The sequence below is a fragment of the Phacochoerus africanus genome, chromosome 2, assembly GCF_016906955.1.
Source record: "Phacochoerus africanus isolate WHEZ1 chromosome 2, ROS_Pafr_v1, whole genome shotgun sequence".
In the NCBI taxonomy this organism is placed as follows: Eukaryota; Metazoa; Chordata; class Mammalia; order Artiodactyla; family Suidae; genus Phacochoerus; species Phacochoerus africanus.
Window position 1 is genome coordinate 28,665,639 of NC_062545.1, and position 26,024 is coordinate 28,691,662.

At 40.2% G+C, this 26,024-nt stretch overlaps 1 protein-coding gene across 10 annotated transcripts in view; it reads left to right on the forward strand.

Annotated features, from left to right (window-relative positions):
• AHI1 (Abelson helper integration site 1) overlaps positions 1 to 26,024 on the forward strand; it is a 190,875-nt gene that overhangs the window by 157,996 nt on the left and 6,855 nt on the right. For 6 of the 10 annotated variants that reach the window (XR_007133516.1, XM_047770131.1, XM_047770136.1 and 3 more), the window contains one exon: positions 20,166 to 20,215. Coding sequence is in view for 7 of the 10 variants with exons in the window: in XM_047770131.1 (XP_047626087.1) it covers positions 20,166 to 20,215 (50 nt within the window). In the remaining 3 variants the exon portion in view is untranslated. Of the gene's footprint in view, positions 1 to 17,424; positions 17,970 to 20,165; positions 20,216 to 25,783; positions 25,865 to 26,024 lie in introns of those variants that run through there. The other 4 variants (XR_007133517.1, XM_047770133.1, XR_007133515.1 and 1 more) reach the window with 3 other exon arrangements.

Sequence of the window (26,024 nt, forward strand, 5' to 3'; positions counted from 1 at the left end):
TACTTTTCATGCTTCTATCCTTCATTGCTTACATTATGATTTCTTCTCATATTGGCACCACCATTATGCAATATGTAAGGCAAACATTATTATAGCCATTTTCCAGATAAGGAAACTGAGGAGGCTCAGAGAGATTAAAGTAGACGCCCAGGTCACAGCCCAAGTGATGGGACGAGAACACGCAGTGGAACTTGGGACTTTCCATGTTTCACCCTTCCCAACCTCCATGTGTTTGTGTAGCTGCGATACTGACACTGCCATGAGCCCCACCTGAGGAATACACATTTACGCTAAAATCACTGGAGCCCGCACAATAACGATGTTCTGTCTTCCTGGAGCATTCCTCTCACTTGCTAGTAATTGTAAATGTTTTCAGATTGAAATAAAAAGGGATCAAAATCAGCCAGAGAAAAGTAATGTTTTTTAGCTTGTGCCATCAGCTCACTCAGGGATATTAGGCCGAATTCTGATGTTGGTAATGCTTTGGTAGAAAAATTCAATAAATACTCTACCACCTTATATATTATTTAACCTGTTACGTGACGTTAGCTCTTACCTTAGACTGAACAACTTGTTTTTGACTCCGTGAACTGACAGGTGTGTACATTTTGCTTTCTTAAAAAAGACTGTGTCATGGTAGAGGTTTTTGGCAGTTGAATTTGTCCTGTATCATTCACTCCGTGTTTATTGAGCACTTGCTTCTTGCTGAGCACACTGTCCTCACTGAAATAAGATTGACTAGGCAAGGCGCCTGCCCTTAAAGAGCCACAGGCTGGTGGGTGAGACCCCAGCAAGCAGGAGGGTGGGCTGCAGTAGGCTACAGAAAGAAGACCTGTGCACAAGACATTGGGCACGCAAAGGAAGGAACCCCCTAAATCTGCCCTGGGGAGTCCAGTAAGAATTCCTACCAGAGGTCAGGCTTACAGGATGAAAAAGTGTGTGCTAGGTAGAGGACCTTAGGAAAAAGCAGTCTAGCAGAGGGAATAACTTGAGTAAGGTGTGGTATGGGGTTGTGTTTGGGGACTATGCGGTCTGATGGGGAGATGGATAAGAGAAATACAGGAGCCAGGCCGAGTGGCTCCGCCAAGATGCTTAGAGCATAGCCTTCAGGCAGAGGGGATCCCCTGGAGAAGGTAATCCAGGGAGTGACATGTACAGATTTACAGGACAAAAATGTTAATCTCGTGGCAGCATAGTGGATGCATTAGAGGTAGCTGAGACCTGGGGCAGGGAAATTGGTTAAATCCATTGAAACAAAATATAAAAGCCTGAACTGGTGGTGCTGGAAGAAAGGGCTCATAAAGTATAATTGCCAGGATTTTATGATTGATTGGATATGATTGGTGAAGTTGGAATCTAGGATTATGCTAAGGCCCTGGGTACAACTGAATGGGTAGTAATTCCACAGAAATAATAAAAGAATAAGCAAGATTTGGGGAGATGGAGGCAAGGAATGGCGCGAGCAGGCTGTGATGGGTTGTCGTGGATGTCTGTCGTGCCCCAGGTGGAAATATTCACTATGGAGCAAGAAATGCAGGATTATAATTTGAGAGAAGATAGAGCTTCATAGTAAAACAGGGAGGAGTCAGTGTATCCGTGTGTTATATCCGGAGAGATCAAGCTTGTAACCACGGAGAAGGCACAGGAAGAAAGGGTCCTGAGAAAAGCCCACCAAGGACAGAATCTCAGCTGAACCCTAACTAGTATTTAAGGGACAGTCAGGTGAAGGGAAGGAGATTAAGAAAGAATAAAGGGAAAGGAAAGAACCAGAAAAAAAAAAGAAGTGGCCTGGAAGCCAGAGGAAAAGAGAATTTCAAGGAGAGTGTGGTCAGGAGTGTCAGAAACAGCCGATCAATTGGCTGTGTAAGCATTTGGCCATCAGGAGGACCCTGGTACCTTGGCACTGGTGTCAGGGATTGACACTGGTATGACCAGGACTGAAGAGTAGAATGGCCTCAGCAAGTGAGCTCATGGAAGTCACCCCCCAGAGCTCCTTTGAAATAAGTCAGGCAGTGGATTAAGGGAGACCTGGTTCCTCCAAAGGAACTAGAGTAACATGACCTCTGATGTACCAGAGAAACACATAAAATGCTATGCGAAGGAGTCAGGACAGGGGACAGGTTCAGGTTGAAGGTAGATAAAACCAACACACATGGATGTTAGAGGAAGCACGTTTTATTAGAAAGACAGGTTGAAGAATTCCCATCGTGGCTCAGCAGAAACAAATCTGACTAGCATCCATGAGGACGCAGGTTCGATCCCTGGCCTCACTCAGTGGGTTAAAGATCCAGCGTTGCCGTGAGCTGTGGTCTAAGTTGCAGACACTGCTCAGATCTGGTGTTGCAATGGCTGTGGCGTAGGCTGGCGTCTACAGCTCTGATTCAACCCCTAGCCTGGGAACCTCCATATGCTGCTGGTGCAGTCCTTAAAAAAAAAAAAAAAAAAAAAAAGGACAAAAAGAAAGAAAGACAGGTTGATTGCTCAGTCTTGGCTTAGAGTGGTGATCCTCCACTGAGGGTGATTTTGCCTCCCAGGAGACATCTGACAATGCCTGGAGAAATTTTTACAGATATCTGCAAGAAAAAGGGGTACTACTGGTGTCTAGTGGAGAGGTCACAGATGCTGCCAAACCTCCTAGAATGCCCAGGACATCACCCTTCAATGAAGGGTTGGTTGCCCAGCCATGCAGAGGTTAGTCATTAGCCCTCTGAAACAGGTAACCGTGAAAGAGGATGCAGGTATGCTGATAGAAATTAAGGATGTCTTCATCTTCTCCAAAAAAGAAAGGAAGGTACACTTCAAATGTGGGGGTCATAGGAGTGAGATAAGAGGAAGAATAATGGCTGCTAGGGTACCTATAACACCTGCAGGAACAAGATCTCACTGGGGACAAACAAAAAGATTCTGGAGTAGTCCTGGGAGCTAACCTGGAGCCCACTCATCCCCTATGGAGTTTTTAAGTTGCTTTCTCCTATCTTCAGATTGTTCAGATCATTTGCGGGACCTGACTGATATCTCTTTGGACACCGTAAAAATCCAGGGGCATCATTCTGCATAGTTGAACTTTTCCTCAGTAGTGCCCAGCATCTGGGGCTCAGCAGTGAGGGGCAGAGTTGGTCCGCTGCATGGTTGGAGGTATTGCAGGTAGAGGATGAGAGATGGGAGAGCATTGCTCAGGCACTAGAGACACACCGTGGAGGATCAGCCAGGTTGGAAAGGGCATGGAATCGCAGCTCGAGGTTATGATAAATTCACAAAGTTGTGTATAAGAGGCTAGAGTGAAATCAAAGGACATGCTGTCAGAATTAAGCTGGCCAAGGCATCAGTACCCTGAGGATTGGACAGGTTGTTCTCTTGGATGTTAAAATTTCAGGATGGTTGCACATGTCCAAATGAAGAGGACTCGGGTGAACCAGGAGCTGGAGTCCTTAATTCTTATGTTGGAGGATGTGTCTCAGCCTTGGCTTCACATCGAAGTCAACTGAGAAATTAAAGAAACAAATGCCTGTCCCCACACCCGCAAATTGATTTAATTGGTCTAGAATGGGACCTTGGCATGAGTAGATTGCAAAAGCCTTCCAGGTGATTTTAATGTACAGCCAGTACTGAGAACCATTGTGTTAGAGTGACCACAAGATTGGAAGATAACAGCTACAAAGATAAGTAGAGGGTGTTATAGCCAGATGTCAAGGCACCCAAGGAGGAGTGCTTTGAAAGTGTGTAATAGCCTAAAATCAGCAGCGGAGAGCTAAGAGGAGGCCCCCAAAGTTCACAGTTGGGTTACATGTGAATGAACAGCCTGTGCTGCAGTGAACTGAAACAAAAACAGTTCTTGGTAAAACTCTGGTTTCAAATACGGCAAGGATGTACGGTGATGGCTGCCTGTACAGGAACCATGAGGGATACATTTGAAAGGTTTGGCATGGAATTGGTCTGTGGGCAGATGCCACCTGCGTAATAGTATCCATTGTTTGGAGTTCACCAGATTTAAGAATTTAGAAAGATGCTAATATAAATTTACCACCTAAAGACATATAGTGCAATGAAAGCACTTGTAACATTAGCACAGAGTCCTGACAGATAGCTAACAAGATTTGTAGTCTGTCAGGAACTGTGTGAGATGCTATGAAAGACACAGCCTTTAACATGCAGTGGCTTACCGGTGTTCCTGACTCTGCCTCATGCTGACCTTTGAGACTGGAGTTACCCATCCCCCACCTTTGAGTGTGTTCCTGTCCAGTAGCCTTGAACTAATTCTGCCTCAGCCAGAGGAGATGTAAAGAAGTCTGCCGCTATCTTATCGGCTGCCTCTTCTGACGCGCCTCTGTGTTCTATGGGTGAAGACTTCTTAACCTGCTTCCGAGATTCCCCCAGTTGCCCTGCCTTGCCACTCCTCTGCTTAGAGGAACTTACAGTCTTAGTTTAGACTCTCATGGACGTTTTAATTGTGTGTGCTTGTTCCTTCTTCTCACAGACTGATCCCCATGCTTGAAATAGACCTTTATCTTCATGTCCCAAAAGACAGTTCTTCAGATAGTCCACTTGGCCTGTGAGGTCTGCTCCAGGCTATCCCACTGCTGCCCAAACCCTAATTCTAATAGATCTCGAGAACTGTGGAGATATGCAGGTAAAACTTTAAAAGACATAAAATAGGTAAAACAAGAAAGTTGCAGAGGCTAAGAATGCATTTAGGCAAGGGAGTAGAAAAGTTCCCAAGTCGAGCGGATGGAGCTTGAATTGGGATTTGAGGTTGAAGATGCAGGGATTTCTTTTGTTGAAGAGCATGATCTGATCTGCTTTGTCATGAAGAACATGATTTGATTTCAATCCATGTGTTAGAGTGGAATGGTGCAGGTATATATCTTTCCTATTAGGAATGTACCACATGGAGAGATGATGTTTTTCTTCCCTGTTGGAGAAAATACAAGGACTGATCCATATTTAAGTAAGAAGTCCCTGAGAAACGTGAATGACCCAGGGAACCAAACTGCTGTGGGTGCGCTGGAGTCATGACACAAACAGCCAGCCCTTGAGAAATGGGTAACTGGGCTTCCTTAGCACCTGGCAGAGTTGCATTTCTTCAGTTTAGTTTCTTTATCAGAGCACGTATGGTTTGATTTTATCAAGATCCTGCCTTATACACCTACCACAAATTCTATCAGATGTTTAATTTCATGTGCAAGTTTTATTTTTATTATCATCAAGGAGATATATTTAAAAAAAAAAAAAGAACCTGAAACGTAGTCTTTGATAAGTGGCTAGAATTGGGGGGAAGGGGTCTTGTGTTCACAGAACTATAGAATTGGTGGCTTGGAAAGGACCTTAGAGATCAGCCCTGGTGATTCTAGTAGGCTCTTTCACTTTGTAGGTGATGAAATCGAGATGGACACAGAAAGTTCATAAGAGGTTCGTTAGAGTGACACCCCTGGTGGGAGTGGCCTCCGTGCTCTCAGGCCTGTGCCCTTTTTCCTCCACCTCCGAGTCAGCAACACAGACAGCTGTTCCCTGCACAGCCGTGCTTTACGTCACGCTGGTTTTTTTCCATCCCTGTTTTATGTTTGTTTCATTGTACCTTTCTTCACGTGGAAGTCTATAGAATTGTCTTCTCTGTACTTTTTAAGGAAAAAAGGAAGTAAACCTCCTAATAGTTTTCTTTCTCTAAAATTATTTCTATTCAGACAATAGAATAAGGTGTAAAATTATACCTTTTAATAGCTTGGCAGCTGCTGAATCTCCTAAGTTCTTCCAAGTGGAACACACCTGTTCTGTTGCTAAATGTGCCAGGTACCTTCCAGCATTTCATCTAGTTCATCGGTGTGTTAGTGGGTGATGGCAGCGTTTGGCTCTTCCACTGCAGGGGGAGGACACGAGTCTTGTTCGGTACTCTCCACAATTGACTAGGGTCCCCAGACAAATTAACCTATACCACAGGGGTGTAGGGGAATGTTTTCCTCATGCTCATTCCAGTACATTCTTGTCACAGTATGCTATAAATCTGCATCTCATAGAAAGAAAAATATAGGTTCTGTCAGGGAGAAAAGAAACTCAGAAGGTTTAGGGACAAAAAAATAGTTTATTTGTATTTATATCCTGGACCTTTTGTTTTTTAGACTTTTTTTTTTTACTAGCCTAAGCATTAATCAATATCATCCATTTATTTGGGGAGGAAAGGTGTTAAAATTCCTTTGCTAAAATTTCTGATTAATTTAAGGATTTATGCTATAAAAGTAATACATGCTCATAGTTTTAAAAATCCAAATAGTGAAGAATAGTATAAATGAAAAATAAGACTGTCCTTTTCGTTTTCATGTTTATCTGTTTCTTGTATATCCTGTCAAAAATGGTTTCTGCATATGTATACGTGTCTGTTCCTATCTCTTCTTTGTTTTGATGAACCTAGGATCATACTTAATATTTTTCACCCACCAATAGAACACATTTGCCATCTTTTCATTTAATTTGTTGAAGTAAAGTTGACACACAGTATTAGTTTCAGGTGTGCAACATGCAATTCAACATCTAAATACATTATGAGATGATCACCACATTAAGTCTAGTAACCATCTGTCACTATTCAAAATTATTATGATGTTATTGACTATATTCCTTTTGCTGTATATTATATCCCTGTGACTTATTTATTTTATAACTGGAAGTATATACCACTTAATTGCCTGCCTTTGCCTATTTCACCTTGCAACACCCCCCCCCCCCCACCGGCCCCAGCAACCACCAGTTCTCTGTGTCTATGAGTCTGGTTTGGTTTGGTTTGGTTTAGGGCTGCACCAGTGGCATATGGAAATTCCCAGCCTAGGGGTCGAATCAGAGCTGCAGCTGCAGGCCTACACCATAGCCAAAGCAACACCACATCCAAGCTACGTCTGCAAACTACACCACAGTTCACAGCAATGCCTGATCCTTAACACACTGAGCAAGGCCAGGGATAGGACTCAATTGGATACTAGCCAGGTTCATAACCTACTGAGCCACAATGGGAACTCCCTGCTTTGTTTTTTAGAATCTACATGTAAGTGAAATCATAGGATATTTGTCTTTGACTTATTTCACTGAGCGTAATACCCACTAAATCCATCCATGTTTTCACACATGGCAAGATTTTATTCTTTCTATGGCTAAGTAACATTCCAGTGTATATATACACACATCTTTAGCCATTCATCTATCAGTGGACACTTAGGTTGCTTCATATCTTGCTCTTGTAAATAATGCAGTAGACATAGAGGTGCATACATCTTTTCAGATTAGTGTCTTTGTTTTCTTTGGGTAAATATTCAAAAGTGAAATTGCCAGATCATACGGCAGTCCTATTTTTAATTTTTTGTGTAACTTCCATACTGTTTTCCGCAGAGGCTGCACAAATTTACATTCCCACCAACAGTGCACAAAGATTCCCTTTTCTCCACATTCTGGCCACCGCTTGTTATTTTTTGTCTTTTTGATGACAGCCATTCTGACAGGTGTGAGGTAATATCTGGTGGTTTTGACTTGTATCTTCCGGAAGATTACTGATGTTGAACATATTTTCATGTACCTGTTGGCCATCTGTTTGTCCTCTTTGGAAAAGTGTCTATTCAAGTCCTCTGCCCATTTTTCAATTGGATAGTCTCATATTTTACATGAGTTCTTTGTACATTTTGGATATTAACCCCTTATTGAATTATGCCACTTCCAAATATATTTTCCCATTCAGTAGTTTGCCTTTTCATTTTGTTAATGGTTTCTTTCACTGTGCAAAATCTTTTCAGTGAGATGTAGAATCATTCGTTGATTATTGCTTTTGTTGCTCTTGCCAGAGGAGACAGATACAAAAAATATTACCAAGAACCAATATCAGAGTGTTTACTGGCTAAGTTTTCTTGGAGTTTTAGAGTCAGGGCTTACATTTAAGCCTTTAATTCATTCCAAGTTTTTGTATATGTCAAGACAGTAAATGCCTAATTATCTTGTTTTTAATTTCTCAAATGCCCAGATTTTTTTTTTAATTTCTGAAAATGCTTGGTTTTCTTCTTTTTTTAATTTTTAAGTAATGAAACCTGTGATAGAAGAGTACCTCTACCTTCAATAATTTTTTTCAGTATTAACACAACCATGTTTTTGTATAAATGCCAGGCAGTTACTAATAATTATGCACAGGAGTGTTAGATTGTTTCTGTGAATGTGGAAAATTACTGTGATGTTTTCTTTTTGACTTTCTCTAAAAAACTCCTTAAATGACAAATAGTTATTAGTTTTTCTATTCCAAGATAATTATTAAAATATCCATTATAGTTCATCTCTTCATGTGAGAAAAGCATTTTAGTTATTTCAGTATTTTGCTTAGCATGTAGAGTCAGTGAGAACAGGTTAGGTTAATTCAAAAGAGCTGGCAGTTCCCGTTGTGGCACATCGGAAACGAATCCAACTAGGAACCATGAGGTTGCAGGTTCAATCCCCGGCCCTCCGCAGTGGATTAAGGATCCAGCGTTGTCATGAGCTGTGGTGTAGGTTGCAGATGTGGCTCTGATCCCATGTTGCTGTGGCTGTGGTGTAGGCCGGCAGCTACAGCTCTGATTAGACCCCTAGCCCGGGAACCTCCATATGCTGCGGGTGCAGTCCTAGAAAATAGACAAAAAGACCAAAAAAAAAAAAAAAAAGAGCTGGCTTCCAAACCAAACTTCATACTCCAGTTATATTCAGGAACAGCTATTTGCTTGTCCAGTCCAAAACAAGAACCGAGAGAACCAACCCTAAAGCATCAGATAATTCCACAGTAGTTTCTTGTCCAGCCAAACACATGCGCACACAATTTTACATTGGTAGTTCTGTCAGCCTATCAGGGTAACAGTAGGCAATGGATAAGTCATCTTTAATTTGCATGGTCTACTGTAATCTATAAAATATCCAATTTTTATTTACCCTCTTCATCCCAAAAGTAGGTGTTTATAAAAGCCTTGATTAATTGTGCTATGTATCACTGTTTTCAAAAATCACTTCCCAGGAGCACATCTGAATTATTCTTAACCATAGGAATTATGTGGTTTTATTGCCGTGTTAAAGTCCAACAACAAATTTATCATGGACAGTAGCAGCAGATTTTCCAGCTACCTAAAAGTTAGTTCATGTGCACTAAATCATTGAATACAATCGTAATTATTATTGCCTCCCTCCTGATGCCAAAGAATAATATAAATTTATTATATCTTTTTTACTTTAGTAATTCTGTTTATCAAAGAAATTAGAGTTGATTTAATCTCTAACATATTAAATAGATGAAAATTAATACATGCTTGGATTTGCTTTAAAAATTCCAGGAATATCTGAAGTTTTCTTTATTTTAATCTGAAAAGAACTAAGTCAAAATTTTAACTTACAAGTAAATTAAAATTAAAGTGCTTATTGAGGTCCCATGAAGAATCTCAGGGCAAACAACACTGATAGTTTTTTTTTTTTTTCTACATAGTTTGTTTCAATAACTTGCAAATGTTTTGAAGGAAAAAAATGTTAATTTCAAAAAAAAAAGTTATTTAGATTTGAAAAATATCTCTTAGTATAAAGAGATACCATGTCCCGCAAAGAAAGTGAGGGGGACCCCGAGGATGTGACAGCAGAACCAGTCTGAGTTACCTCACATGTGGAGATTCCACTCCCAACAGTCAAGTCCCCAAATGTTCTGCAGGAAGGAACTCCAAAAGCCTCCAGAGTCTCTGCCCCAGAACTCAGCGTGTGTTTCATTTTCTTGCTGTCTCCCTAGCTCCTGTTACTTAAAATTCATACGAAAGAACATAAGGGCAAAGTTACTTTCCAGTTTAGCTGGATTCACCCCTCTGAGCCCATCCTCATCTTACTTTCTTACCCAAATCTACCAGGAAAACTCAGTTTAGAGGATGACATACATTCTCAATAAAGACCTCACAGTTGTTTCGGTAAACTCTGGATGAGTATTTGTAGGACTCCTTCATGACTCTGAGAAGGCATTTAATCTTTGAATGATGAGATCATCCCACTATAAAGTAAGTGATATTGTACAGGATCAAACCAATGTGCTGCTTGGCCCATGCTCTCTCTGACCGTGACCCTGAGGGTCGTTTGATGCAGTAGTATGGTGGTTGCTCTTCATGATGATAATTTACCTTAATTATCAATAACATCTCTCTTATAATCTGTTACAAATCCAAAATGTGAAAGACCTTATTGAGAGAAATTCCCACCAATCATTCCTAGCTGCAAATTGCCCTTTAGCCTTAGCACTGTTGGCATGTGGGGCAGGATAATCCTTTAGGGGAAATATGTTGTCCATTGTAGGATCTTTAGCAGCATCCCTGGCTTTATCCGCTAGATCCCCAAGCATTAACCTCCTCCAGTTGTGACAATAAAAAGTGTCTTCCAGACATTGCCCAGTCTCCCCTGGGGGTCAAAATTATCCCAGCCCCACCCCATAGTTGAGAACTACAGCTTTACTTTAATAGAAAAAAATATATAATATATAATATTGTGGACATTTATGGATATGTGTGTTTTTCCTTAAATCACAATTTTTAATGTATCTTTTTATTTATTTTTATTTTATTACTTGTTAATAGTTATTTCCCTGATACAATTTTTTTTCTACTGTACAGCATGGTGACCCATATTTTAAGATCTTGTTAAGGAAATTTTGCTTTCGTTTTTCCATTACCTGCAAGTATATAAGTCGTCATGTTGGAGGCATAAACTACCCTACCTAAAAACAACAGTGTCACATAGAGATGCATCCACTTATGTGAGGCTCAATGTGTTGAATACATATAAAAGTCTCAATTAAATTTAGATATCTCTTGATTACCATTTACTTCCTTTGCTTCAGAAATTGACTATTTTATAATATTTACATAAACCATGGAAAATTAACTATATGCTAGCGTCGTATCACTTCGCGGTTGTAATAACATGGTCATAATCTTCTCTGATTTTAACACGGTTCTCCTTCACTTGATATGAAAAGGAAAATATATTTTTTTTATTTGAAAGTCTCTTTCATCCTCCCAAACCATGCGCACAATGGAAGATCTCTTTGAACATATTGGAACAGATTTGCTTTTGTCACTCTTTAAACTTTTTTATGCTTGATGAGTCTTTTGTTTCTTTTTACCCCAATTCCTGCCCCCCTGCGGGTGTGTTTAAGCCTGCGTCTCTTACACGCTGCTGTATCTTGCATGAGGGAGAGAGAATGTCTGATAGACCTCCAGAGGCTGGCATCTCCCTTGTGAGAAAATGCTGTCTGCCACGTCATGCCAGCTTGCAGAGCCACTGACTGGAAAGCATTATCGTCCAAAAACATGCCAGGGCCAAGATCACCAGAGCTGCCTACTGCCCCATCCTTAAACTCACCAGCAAGTAAAGGTCTAAATTACATCTCACATCCGATTTTTCCATGTGAACAAGCTTCTATGTGTGTCACATTTTTTATCACAACTTTTGTAATTCCCTCCAATGCGTGTGTATTTATTTAGTCTGCTCTAGCTGATAAATGTGTACCTTATAAATACCATAAAACAAAAGGGAGGTTTGTGCTTGGGTGTACATGGTTAAAGAAGACAACTAAAGAACACATTTAAAAGCACCATGACCAAACAATTTTGTTTAAAATAATATGAATATATACACATATGTACACATACTGAGATAGGGAGGAAAAAGGAATCAGTCATTTCGAGACTGGGCTGCAGAAAGGCCATTTAGTTCCTGGTGGTCTAAGTGAATGTTTGTTGAATGAAGGAAGGATCAGGTAAACAAATAGGAGCAGCCGTACCGAGATATTTATTAATCTTCCAGATCAGATCGGAGATGTCAGCAGTGATGGCGTTGCACAGGGCAGATGGTCTGCAGTAGGCAGAAGGCTGTGAAGGGCTTGATAAAATGGTCAGGTCTCCATCAATCTCTCCAGTCTCCTTACTAAGGATTAGTTCAGTCCCCAGAGAGTCAGTGGATGACCCAAATGATTCTTCAGTTGGCAGAAAAATTTTTAAAAAGGGCAGGGGGTGGCCTTCTGATGTGTCCTGCCTTCTTGGTTATCTGCCATCGGTTTTCTCTGTCTGCAAACCAAGTCCCTTAGACCAGCAGGAACTAAATGCATGGAAGCAGCAGTTCCTTAGTCGTTTGATGCCAGGCGCGTGTGTGTGACTTGGTGTACAGGTCTCGCCAGTCCCTGGGCCTGGGAGGAAGCCAGCTGTCCATTTCTCTCCCTTCTGCTCCAGAATGTCATCATTACTAAAGAAAAGCACGTCATTTGGGTAGTTGTCTCTGTGTCACATTTGTGATTCACAGCCTCAGGGAGGCCCATGGTCTTGAGGTCTTGATCATCTTTGTATTCTTCCTGACGCCCTTGCCCATTCTTTGCAGAGCCTGGTCAGAATAAGGTCCACATCCCTCTGGCTCCTGACCCCTTCCTCCAGGCCAACTTTGTGCTTTCTTGAAGAGTCGTCATCCAACATCAAGCCCCTCAACTTTGCAGTCCTGCTTTCTCTGTATGTCTGTAACTTCCCCTCCTCCTCCAGCTGCTCTCAGGTCTCAAAGGAAGACGTGCCCTCCTTTCAATGGCTGACCTTTCCACTTGTATTTTTGGTCATTTTCCCCGCCCACGTTCTTCTAGCCCTCACTCAACCAGTGATCTGCATCCTCCCTCCTCCACCCCTTTGGTGCCTTCATTGGTTACTCATTTAACACACGCATACTGAATGCCTGCTGCTTTTTCAAGCACTGTGGTAGAATGTTGTCTGGATGGTGTGATGGTGAATTAAACAGAAATAGTCCCTCCTCTTACAGAACGTACAGCTTAATGAGTGAAAGTAACTGTAATTAATGAGTCATAAAACTAAACATATAGGCAGTGAAAGGACAGTGAAGGGAAGCTGCGAGGCCTTGTGGTGAGAAGCAGATGGGTTAGTTTTTATAAGGGGGGCAGGGGAGGCAGGAGGATACATTTGAGGCATTAGAAGCAGCTTGTGCAAAAAGCCCTCAAGTGGCCAGAAGCGCTCATGAGAGAAACTGAAAAACTAGCTGGTCACAAGGGGAGGGGACAAGGGACAAAGCACAAGATGAAGGAAAGGGCCATTTCCAGCAGTTTACAGACCATGTAAAGAAATTCTCCATAGGCCAGATCTGGGTCATTAGCACCATCATCTCCCTGTTTTTTTGCTCTTTCCTTAATGTTTGCTAACAGCGTTCTTCCCTCTCTCTTTCTCAAGCATTCTCTGGCTTTGCCTGCCACTCTAATACAAGCATCCACCAAGATATATGATGCATCTTTTTTGTGTTTTTTATTTCTCTCTAACATTTTTTCTGGATTATCCTCTACCCCTATAATTTCAAATATCACTTTGGCATTTCATATGTATCGAATTCTACATCTGTAAAGCTGGCTCCTGTCTGAATTCCCCAAGCGTATGTCTAACCGCCTGCTAGACTTTTTCACATAGATATCATTCTGGAATCCCTGGGCCAACCTGCACAAAATCAAACCCATTTCAAAAAACCTGATTTTTCATCTATGCTCCAGTGTAGTAATGGAATCACCATCTGTCTTCACCTTTAAGGAGTTCTCGCTTAAAGAAGCAGACAGTCTGGAGTTTACTGGTGGCTCAGCGGGTCAAGAATCCAGCATTGTCACCACAATGGCTCAGGTTGCTACCTTGGCATAAGTTCCATCCCTGGCCCAGGCACTGCTGTGTGCTGTGGGTGTGGCCAAAAGAAAAGAATAGACAGTCAAACATCCGGGAGTTTTGCAGCATAATAGTCTAAGTGTTTTGATAGAGGTCTACATGAAATGCAGGAGAGCAAGTAAAAGTGGCCCCTGACTTCAACTTAATGAGGTCAGGAAAGGGGTCGATTTCTAAATTTAGTTTTATGGGAGAAAGGGTATTCCAAGCTGACTGAACAGCTACTAAGGACTAAGGCATGACACACAGGTCACCATGCATACTTCGTCACGGCTGAAGCCTGGGCTGCAAAGTTAAAAACAGAAAGAGCTAAACCTTAGCAAAGGGACAGGATCAAGAAGATCCTTTTCATGGCATGTTAAGGAGCTGGATTTGATCCCGAAGGCAGAGGGGAGCCATGGGAGGATTTAAAACATGGAGGCTGACATGATTGAATCAGTTGTATCAGAGCTCATTCTCGAAGCTCTGAGTAGACTAGGGAAAAAAGGCAGTACTGGACGAAATAAGACCAGGAGAGGCTGTTGCAGTGATGCAAGCCAAACAAAATGAGAAAGAGGATTTGATGATAAAATCCACATGAAGGAAAATGAGAGATCTGGGTTTTTAATGTGAACGTCTCAGTGTCTAAGAATATGAAGGCACTTCAGTTTGAGCCGAGCCACGTGTGGTACCTGTGTGCAGGCATCTACCAAGTCAGGAGAGATGTGCTGAAAACTCAGACTTGGAGTTCCCATTGTGGCTCAGTGGTAATGAACCCTACTAGGATCCATGAGGATGCAGGTTCGCTCCCTGGCCTCATTCAGTGGGTTAAGGATCTGGCGTTGCTGTAAGCTGTGGTGTAGGTCACAGATGCTGCTTGGATCCTGCGTTGCTGTGGCTGTGGTGTAGGCCAGTGGCTCTAGCTCCAATATGACCCCTAGCCTGGGAACTTCCATATGCCACAGGTGCGGCCTCCCCCTGCCGAAAAAAGAAAGAAAGAAAGAAAACTCAGACTTGCCAGGTAGTCCTGATGAAAATGTATGGCTCCAGGTGTGTTTTCAGAAAAACTGCCATATTCATAAGACTTGCTGAAAACTTACCCAATATTCTGTGATGATCTTTGTGGGAAAAGAATCTGAAAGAGAATGAGTGTGTGTATATGTATACCTGAATCATTTTGTTATACAGCAGAAATATTACAACCTTACAAATTAACTATACTTCAGTAAAACTGAAAAAAAGAAAAAGAAAGATTTGCTGAAAACTAACGATTGCCAGATCATTTTGAAGAAAACTCGAGATCTGGGTTCAGTGTGTTGATTTGAAAGTCGTTAGCATTGTCAACTTAAAAAAAAAAAATACGCAACGTGAAAGTTGTGGGTTAAGTTTTATTTGGAGCAAATGAGGACTGTAGCCCAGAAGACAGCATTTCAGACAGCTCTGAGAAACCACTCCAAAGAGGTGGGGGGCTGGGGGGCGGGGAGGGGTCTCAGCATATATGGATTTTGTACATGCAGTCAAATGCGCATTTTGCAGAAGGTTGCTGCTCATCTCCTGAAGGTTGCTGCTCATCACAAGGAGCAGATGTCACCAGGAAGGATTTTAGTCCTTTTCTAGGTACTCAGAGATGCAAGAATTGGGTTCATAAAATCTTCTCCTGAAAATATCTATCCAAAGACCTGCTCTGCCAGGTTTTCCTAGCACACAGAGCGTCTCACTCCTGATTACCACCCTGAGCCCTTTCAGGGGGTGTTGCAGGTCAGCAGCTGCAGTGGCTCATGCTTCAGTTCTTGCAGAGGTAGATGGCAAGTGCCACTCTCCAGTTGGCAGCGTAAACATACTGGTTGAATCTGTGGGGACAGAGGAGTGTACAGAATGAAAAAGACAAGGGTGGAAACCATAAAGAGGCACCAGTCTTTTTAAAGCATGGACTGAAGAGGAAGGAGCTTGGGCAGGATGTTGCTGTGAAACAGCCCCTGGGAACTGTTCCCTGCCTGTGGAACCTCCCTGCTCCCAATCTCCAGTCTTTACGGCACTGTTTACCTGCCTCCCTAAGGTACCTTTCTAAACTAGAAATCAAGTCATGTAAGATTGCCCAGCTCAGAAATCAAAGTTGATGCTATATTTGTCCCTAAAGTCCAAATCTGGTCAATTTTAATCTAGCTCTTACCCCTCAAAGATGGAAGAGAAGTTCTGGCCTCTTTTCTTCACCTTCCAGGTCATCCTCCTGAGTACGTGCCCTGCAGACACAAAACCTCTAACTCCTAACTGACTCTGGGGTCTCCATCTGTATAGTTTTTGTGCAGCTCCAATGATCAGAACTTCAGTTTATCCCTCAAGGTCTAGCTAATGCTCCCTCTTCTGTGAATCCTTCTCAAAAGCCCCCAGTTGCAGTTCATGGCTTCTGTTCTCTTATACGTGCACATTTTTGTTTATCATAGAATGTACCTCCCTCTGCCTTGTTGGTTGTCGCTCCGTGTAAGCTCTGAGAGCCTATGCAGCTTTGAATCTGCAGGACTTGTGCCCTGAGAGTGGTGTTCTCGAAGTGTTTGTTGTTGTTGTTGTTGTTAATTGGCACAGTTAGCATCCAGAACTACAAGTCGTAATCAGGATGACAGCCTCACTTTTTGTTTTGCTGCGCTCCTAGAAACCGCTCCTTAATGCGGAGAAATATTTTGTCCTTAAGGAAAAACACGATTGGAAGATTTAGTATCAAATACGATTCTAAAATCAAAGACTCAATAACTTACATGAATACTGAAAATCATAACATTATGCTCCTGAAAACAAAATTTCAGCAATAGAGAAAACCTGAAAGAGCTTGTCTAGTTCAGTGGTTTGAAAACTCCCCTCTGTAGCACCCTCTTCCTCAGGGCCTCTGCGGGAATGTCTGGGGAGGCAGGATTTTCCAGGCTACCGAATCTGGCTGCACCTAGAGAAATTCTAATTTTAAGTGTTTGTAGGTGAGCTTTTCAAATAAAATTGTATTGAAAAAGACTATTGCTGTTTAAGCAATTGAAAAACAGTACTGTAACCCTCAGGCTACTTCTATAATCCTGGTGACTCTGGGCCTCCATTTCCTCATCTGTAAAATACGAGAATGGTGCTATGATAGTTCATGCTTTTATTCTGTGCACCTCCTGTACATTTTCAGGTGAAAAATAGATCCCAAGAGAAGGTAAGTGGCTTACTCAGGCCACATAGAGAGTTAGTGACAGAACCATGATTAGAATTTAACCAACAGCCCTAGTTTGTTTGTTTTTTCCCCTCACTCTTTTCAAAAAAATTCCCACAAAGTGGGCTTTAAAAAATTCAGATATTAATTCTTTGGAGAAGGTAGAAATCAGGAGGTCTATAAATAGCATGGAAAAATAGAGCTGTATACTGTATCATAAACTTGCCTTATTTAAAGCTGGTGTGCCAGCTACAACAAACATTAGTTAACATTTACCTAATTTTACATTCTTCTTCAAGTTTATAGAAATATTTGGGTGAGTTGTTTGCATGGCGCATTTCTCCTTTACAAAATTATTTGTGAGTTGTCTCTTACAGTCTTCATGTAATCAATACAGGCACTGAAAATCATTCCATTAATCATTCCTTTCATGTTTGTCTCACGGCACCTAAATTTAAAAGCATCACGACAAAGTTGTGAGGGTTTGGGAAGCTGGAGTGTCTAGATTCTGATCCTTGCATTCATCTCCTTTGCTTTGCTCGTCTTCCTCTCTTCATCCCTCCTCTCCAAAACAAGGGTGTCCATGAAGAAGAAACGAAGTCACAAAACAGCTGAGAGGTGTGTGTGGACAGGAGGGAAAGAAGGGCAGTCATGCTCCTTGGCCTTGACGGTGGGGGGTGCTTGTGGGCTGATTGTCTCATAGCCTTGGGGGCTTTTTTGTTTAAAGATAAAGTGAAACAAAACAGCTCACAGAGACACCTCCTTCTTCCCCCTCCTTCTGCCTCCATGAGTAACTTCCCATATGGCGCGCTGCTGCTGAGACCAAGGAATGAGTGAGTAAAGGTGTTTAGAAGTGAAGTATTGGTCCTAATTAAATAAGTGTCCTTTTACAAATGTGTCAAAATTGTTTAATGTGGATCCCCCACTACTTTGTGATTCATAGGATTTGAACACAGATTAAGCCAACCTTTGCATCACGAAAAAGGACTTGTGTTATGCTCACTGTAGTAACGCAGTGATCAGTAGGAAAGAAGGCAGGGACAGTGTTTAACCCGAAAACAGACATTCTGAGGACATCACAGCACCCGTTTCACATGGAAAGACTATTGAAAGCAGGTTTGGTAAGACCCGCACGTAGCAATATGTTCCTTCATTTGTCAGGGTCACAACAAACAAGGAAAAGTAACACTGACTTCACAGTAATGTGTAACTCACTCTGACCGCTTCTCCCTCAACCTCTGGGGTAGACTCAGATTCTGATTAGAGCCATTATGTTGGGTTCATTTTAATGCAGTAGTTTTGCATTTCATATACAGTCAGCTTTCCTTCTCCACAGGTTCCGCATCCAAAGATTTTACCAACCATTGATCAAAATTACTCAGAAAGAAAAAAATATTACGGAAAGTTCCCAAAAGCAAAACTTGAATTTGCCATACTGACAACTATTTATGTAGCATTTATATTGTATTTATAAGTATTTACATAGCTCTTATATCATATGATACTATAAGTAATCTAGAGATGATTTAATGTCTATGAGAGATTATTAGGTTATATGCAAATACTATATCATTTTATATAATACATTTTAGCATCTGTAGATTTTGCTGTCTGTGGAGGTGGGGGTGTCCTGGAACCAGTCCCCCTCAGATGGTGAGGGCTGACTGTATATATGTTTATTTAGGTAAGATGTTACTCTTGCCTTGGACAAAGAGATAAAAGTAATATTTAGACTGTGTGAAAGAAACATTTTACAGAGTTCCCATGTGACTCAGTAGGTTAAGGATCTGGTGGTGTCACTGCAGTGGCTTGGGTTGCTGCTGTGGTGTGGGTTCAGTCCCTGGCCTGGGAAGTTCCACATGCCATGGACACAGCGCCCCCCCCCCAAAAAAAAAAAAAAACGGAAGTTTAAAAAAAAAAGAAGAAGAACCTTACCTTTAATTTGGTTGCTGTGTTTAGAATTTATTTCATATGTCTGGGGGAAAAACTGAAGCAATTCAGCTAAAATTGATGCTTTCTGAGAGTTTTGATGGTTTTCTTTGCTTCTTATTCTGGATCAAGGGCAGGTAGACTATTCTGCAATTTGCATTAGTCCTTGAATTTAAATTTTCTGTGTGTTTGTGCTTCCCCCCCCCAAACACATTTTAACATCTTCAGCTAGCAGAGAAGAATCAAGGATTGGTTGTTTTGTTGCTCTTTCAAATTGGGTCACTTACTGCAACCTTTCACCATTAAGTCTTCTTGTACTTTAACTCATGCTTTTATTATATGCTTGATTTCAAGCTCTATAGCTAGCAATACTATCACATAATTATGGTCGAGAAAAGGACAAAATCCTCTCGAAATCTCTATGATAAGAAAAGTAGTACTTGTTTAAAGATATTCAGTGCCAAATCTTGCTGAAATCTGATTGTGAAGGAGGAAATCTAAAAAGGCAAAACAAGTTTCAGTAGAGATAAGGCTGGGAAAACAGTAGTTACTCAAAGAAGTTAAGACTGAAAGAGAAAGTTGTACTTCTTTCTTTTCATTTTGATTGCTTTCTGAGATTTTAAAAACTTAATTAGGTAGATAAGGTTTATCTCTTTCATTTATATGTAATTCAGAACTTTAATATAGTACCAATTTATGTTCTCTATGTGAATTTTAAGTAGATCCTTTCTATAACATGTAATTTCCTCTAAAAAATTTCATGCCTATTTTATAGCAAGATTGAGTTGACTTCTAAAATACTGTCTCATATCAAACACTCTTTTTCCATAGTACACTTTCATTTGGAATTAGTGTTCAAACTCTAGAGGTACTACCTAACACTCAGTATAATCTGGCACTGCTGAAAGTGCTTATTTGATTTTTTTCATGGAGGTGCCATTAATAAAACAGATATACTGAACAAATTTTCTCAAAGATTTAAAGAGCTTTCAGATTCAAAATTTTACACACAGTTCAGTGAATATCAGTATGAAAATATGGAGTATACTGACAAAATACAAAGATACAGTGTTGAAAGTTAAATTTAGAACTTGAGTAATACGTCATAGTATTACTGAATTAATCTAGGCTGATTCACAACTGACTCTTTTTGCCACACACCTGAAAGCCCACCTTATTTACAGAGAGTGCTTAATCCATCTGGTGAGCTGTTTCCTTGGTTTTCCATGGGAGTGAATACATTATGCTTATAGACACCTATGTTCAGAACAGGCATGCTCTCTCCTCACCCAACCAGTTGGTGGGTTTTCAGCATGTGAATATCCTGAATGTCGCCTGTGTTTACTCCTGTGATTGTGACTTAACTCTTTGTTCTTCTTCTTTCACAGCAGTCATTCAAGTTCCAGGAGTTCAGACTGGGCTCAGAATATATGACACAGTAAGGAACTTTTCCTCTTAAGTAATTTGCAGTGATAAATAGTTGGGTTTTTTTTTTTTTTTCTTTTAAGGACAGTGTCTCCACTTCCTTTTCATAACATCACACTAGAATTTAAATTTCAGATAATTGGTTTCTAAAAGAGGTTAGCTAGTTTCAGGAGAATATTTTAGTGATTAGACTTTGAGGATATGTATTGCCAAGTTATAAGAAGTAATATGAAATAAAATAAAAATATTACAGTAAAGTGTTGTTTTTGTGGACCCTTTTTGTCATTTATGTCATTTGAATAACATTTTGAAATGACATTAACTGGTAACAAGTAAATGATGTGGTAAAGAAAATTAAAATTATGTAATGCTTATTTTGAGGCATTAAAGAAAAAATGCTCATACCCAGAACATTATTGTTATATATTTTTAAGTTTTTTGAGGTGTTTATTTTAAAAGATCTCTAGGAAGTTTTTGTATTTTTATTTGGTACTTACTATATTAATGCGTAAATAGAAAATCCTTCTTTTACCTCAAAGAAAAATATCGAAAACCTTCTCAAAGTACTTATCAATTTTTATCACTGCAAATCATATTGTATTGAATTTTAAGCCCAAATTTCACATTCACACATCACTAGCATACTGTCACATGAGTGTAACAACCTTGAACAGCTTGGGTAGCTGCCATGCCCTCCCAACCCTCCACCACCATCTTCACAGCTGGGTACAAGCTTACATACATGTGCACAGAGGTGATCCCTGCTGAACGTCCTTCAGGAAAACATGTATTTAAGTTTACTCTGCTATACACTTTGACATTTTGAAGACTATGTCTCTTCTAATTCAGAAAATCTGATTTACATGACAGTCTAATTTTTAGGAATTGGGAGTTCCCTTCATGGCTCAGTGGTTAACAAACCCAACTAGGATCCTTTTTTTTTTTTTTTTTAAATGCTGGATCAATAAGGGAAAACCCTGTTTCAGCAACCAAAAATGGCCATATTTTAATACATTATCAGAACAGTGCCCTCCTTTAAACATGTTTTATAAAATTTTTTCAACTTTTACCTAATATGTTAGTGAAAGATTCTAAATATATTGGATACCTGTTTTCAGGTGATACAGAGATCCACACAGTGCTCTCCAGATGAGAATTCAAAAAAAAGCCTCCAAATATCACACCCTCTAAAGGCTGCCAGGGTAGCTTGGTTTCTCTTTTTGAACATAGAGCACTTAAGAAACTTCTGAAAATAAATTTTCATGAGAAGTTCAGATATGCCTAAATGCTCAAGTGCATCTAAAACCTTTGGGCTTTCCCACTACTCATAATTTCTTAGAAGTAAGGATGAATTAAGATACATTTCTCATGACTTAGAAACAGTAGGCGAGTTGAAGGTGGAAACACTGTAGCCCAGTATGTACAAAGAAGTCACTTCTTTATTTCTCTGCTTTACTTACATGAGTCCATTGTACCCAAATAAATGGACAGGAGCTAATTTTTTGTTTGTTTCTTTACAGCCTTGCCAGTTTCTGACGTCTGCTTACTAGTTGGTTGACCAAAATATATAAATGAGCCACTTGGACTGGCTCTCACCACCTTTCACTTGAATTCTTTGTCTCATTTATTCTTTAATTTCTTCTAGAAGTGTCAGTCACTTCTGTGCAAACAGTTTTTACATATTTCAGTAAAGTTATACTCTCTTTCCAAAATACCAAAAAGATACGTTTATAGGTTAATTTAAAGGCATCTTCTGGAGTTCCTGTTGTGGGGCAGTGGTTAACGAATCCAACTAGGAACCGTGAGGTTTCGGGTTCGGTCCCTGCCCTTGCTCAGTGGGTTGACGATCCAGCGTTGCCCTGAGCTGTGGTGTAGGTTGCAGACGCGGCTTGGATCCTGCGTTGCTGTGGCTCTGGCGTAGGCCGGTGGCTACAGCTCCGATTCAACCCCTAGCCTGGGAACCTCCATATGCCGCAGGAGCGGTTCAAGAAATGGCAAAAAGACAAAAAACAAAACAGAACAAATAAAGGCATCTTCTTAAAAGTCTTAAAACTTTCACCTTTTGTATCTCATGCCTCTGTGATGTTATTATCTGTTGCCCAAGTCAGAGTTTGTAATGAAGCATTAGCAAGTAGGGAACATTACAAATAGGTTATAATCCTAAAATTAACATTAATGTTCCCTACTTGCTAATATATTTTGTCTTGAGTTTGCTGGAGTTTTTTTTAAGACATAGAATGCTTTATTTCATTAATAGTTTTGGTCATTGAGAAGGTAATTCAGTTGAGCAATGATACTAAAGCCCTGTGTTTGTGAACACTCATATGTGAACTGAATGAATGAGTGAAATCTCTTCTTAATATTAATCCCTTCTTAATATAACTTAATAAGAGTTAATTCCAAGTATCCAGTCTCTCCTCCACTGTATATTGTTCTGTGTTTATAATAATCCTATTCTTCCTCTCTTCATAAAAAGAAAGTAGTTTACCTTTTTTCTCTCAAATACCCTACCACTTGCAACTTTTTTTTCTAAAGTTCTTACTTTGTTTACTCATTTTTCAGCCTTTGTCTTATCCTCCCACCCCCACTCTTTCTGAAATTAAAACTATCCACTGTTGGCTATGTAACAGCACAATGTTCTTTATATATTCTAATAATGTTCTCTGTCGGACACGTGATTTGCAGAAGTTTTCTTTTAACAGTAGCTTTTGAAAAGCAAACTTTTGATTTTGATGAAGTCCAGTTTGTCAAAGTTTTTACTTTATAAATCATACCTCGGTATAGCATCTAAGAAGCCTTTGCCCAGAGTCACAAAGGTCTTCTCCTGTGTTTTCCGGTAAAAGTTTTATAATTCAAATTGGTTTTATATTTAAACCTATGATCTGTTTTGGATTAATTTTCATATATAGTATGAGGTTTGGATCAGAGGATTTTGTTTTGTTCGCATTTGGATATCCAGTTGGTCCAGTATCATTTGTAGAAAAAACAATCATGCCTCAACGGAATGGTCTTTGTACCTTCTTTGAAAATCAGTTGTCAGTATTAGTGTGGGGTCTGTTTCTGGACTGTATTCTGATCCATTAATCTACTTCTCCCTTCACATGAGTAACACACTGTCTTGATTACCATAGTTTTATAATAGGCACTATCCTTTTTTATTTATTATTATCCAAAGGTCCTCCAGCTTTGTCCTTTTTTTTAAAGCTGGTTTAGCTATTCGGGGTCCTTGGTATATCCACGCAAATTTTAGAATAAGCTTGTCGATTCCTATAACAGTCTTCTGGAATTCCAATTGGTATTGCCTTGACTCCACTGATAGGTTTGGGGAGAGTAGACCTGTTAACAATATGCACTCATCTGAGTCATTAACATGAAATAGTTCTCCATTTATTTAGGCCTTCCTTAATTTTTCTTAGCACTGTTTGTTTGTTTTTAGTGTATAAGTCCCGCACATATTTGACTGATTCATTCCTGCACATTTCATAGGTGATAATATTTCATAGGTAATAGTATTATTTTTAAATTTCAGTTTATAATTGTTTGCTGCTGATTTATGGAAATACTACTAATTGTTGTGTGTTGATCTTTATCATGCCAGCTTATTAAACTGTCTCGTTAATTCTAATAGCTTTTTGGTAGATTTCGCCAGATTTTCCACATAGACATATAAAAGCCAGTTTAATTTCTTCCTTCCCAGTCTGTTTGCCTTTCTTCTCTACCTACCTCCATCCCTTCCTCCCCCCCCCCCCCCCCCCCGCTTCTTTCCTTCTTTCCTCCCTCTCCCCTTATTGCACTGGCTAAAACTTCCAGTACCATGTTGAATAGAAATAGAGTAGATAAGAATACTACTACTTATCTTCTGTTATCCTTAGGAAAGTAAGTGGAAAAGCATTCAGTCTTTTAGTATTACGTGTATTATTGTAGGCGTTTTTAATAAATACGTTTATTCCGTCATTTCCTAGTTTGCTTAGAGTTTGTTTGTATCAGGAATAGATGTTAGATTTTTGTCAAATACTTTTTCTGCATCTATTAAGATAATCATATGATTTTTCTTTTTAAAAGTGTATATATAATAATTTTCAAGTGTTAAACCAACCTTTCATTCTTAGGATAAATCCCATTTAGTCACAGTGTATAACCTTTTTATAAATTGGTGTACTTGATTTGCTAAAATTTTATTTAGAATCTTTTATATTTTGTTCATGAGAAATATGGGTCTCTAGTTTTCTCTCATAATGTCTTAGTCTGGCTTTGCTATCAGAGTAAGCTGGCTTCATGCAATGAGTTGAGAGGAATTCCCTCTTCAGGGAATTCCCTCTTCTGGGAAAATCTGCAGGTTTGGTATTACTTCTTTCTTTTATAGTCTCTATTTCTTTCTTGATAGTCTCTATTTGATGAGATGTTCACTTCCTTTAGTTCTTTAAATATGGTTTTCTTCATTTTTTTTTAACATATTTACAGTAGTGGATTCTAACTGTTTGTCTAGAAAGTTCAATGTCTGGGCTTCCCAAGGAACATTCTTGCTGATTGCCTGTTCCCTTGTATGGTTCATACTTTCTTGCTTCTTTGCATGTCTTGTAATCTTTTGTTGAAACTGGGCAATTAAATGATATAATGTGAGACCTCCAGAAATTAGATTCGTCCCCCTGCTCAGGGTTTGTTGTTGTTGCTACTTACTGTAGTTGTTCGTTGTTTATTAAGTCACTTCTCTGAACAAATTCTTTAATTCTGTAATTATAATGTTAGGCCACAGGAGTCTCTGCTCAGTTAGGTTAGTGATCTGCTAATAATGGGACATGGATTTCCTTAAACACCTGGAATCAGAAGGGCCCCCAGGCTTGCTAGGGGTTCTGTGTGTGCTGTGCACCTTCAACACCCAGCCATGCAGTTGACATCTCTGTCATAGCCTTCACTTCCTGTTGGCATAGGGTGTTAAGGGCAGCCAGTGGCGAGGGCCTAAGGCCTTCTCAGCTGCATGCACATAGCCCTACATATGTGTGAGGCTTTCTAGACTCCCAGGACTATGTCTGAGCTTTTCAAAACTCCTTTTCAAATCCCCCAGCTTTTCCTTTACAGCTTTTAGTCTGTTGTTTGTCCACCACTTACACAGCCCTACATCTAATTGTAATTGCCCCCCAGGGAAAAGGCAAGCTCTGCGATAAGTCAAACGCAGACAGCCTTACAAGTGGTGTCTTCCAGGGAACCACAGGACTAGTCAGATAACAGTAATTCCTTGGGAATGAGGCTTCAAAAGAGCTCCAGCTCTGTTCTGCTCCCTCCGGTGGCTGCCAGGTTGCTGACTTTCACCATACTTGTAGGCTTTTCTTTTTCAAGGTATCCACAAAACCAGATAGTGGGGATGGGATATGGTGAAATTAAAATACCGCAAAGCTCACTGTTCTTCTGAGTGTCATTCTTCTTGAGTATATATAAACATTCTCCAGGTTACTTCTATTGGCTAATTTTCTGAAAAAGCTGACTCTAACATTTTGCCAGTTTTCTGGTAGCTTCTCTGGGATAGAGAATTTTCAGAAATCTTTACTCCACCATTTTCGCTAATGTCACTCTATTTCTTCTTCAGATTTTGGGTAGATACACCAGTAAAGAATACCTGGAGTTGGAGTTCCCGTCATGGCGCAGTGGTTAATGAATCCGACTAAACCATGAGGTTGCAAGTTCGATCCCTGGCCTTGCTCAGTGGGTTTACAATCTGGCATTGCCGTGAGCTGTGGTGTAGGTTGCAGACGAGGCTTGGATCCCGAGTTGCTGTGGCTCTGGCATAGGCCGGTGGCTACAGCTCTGATTGGACCCCTAGCCTGGGA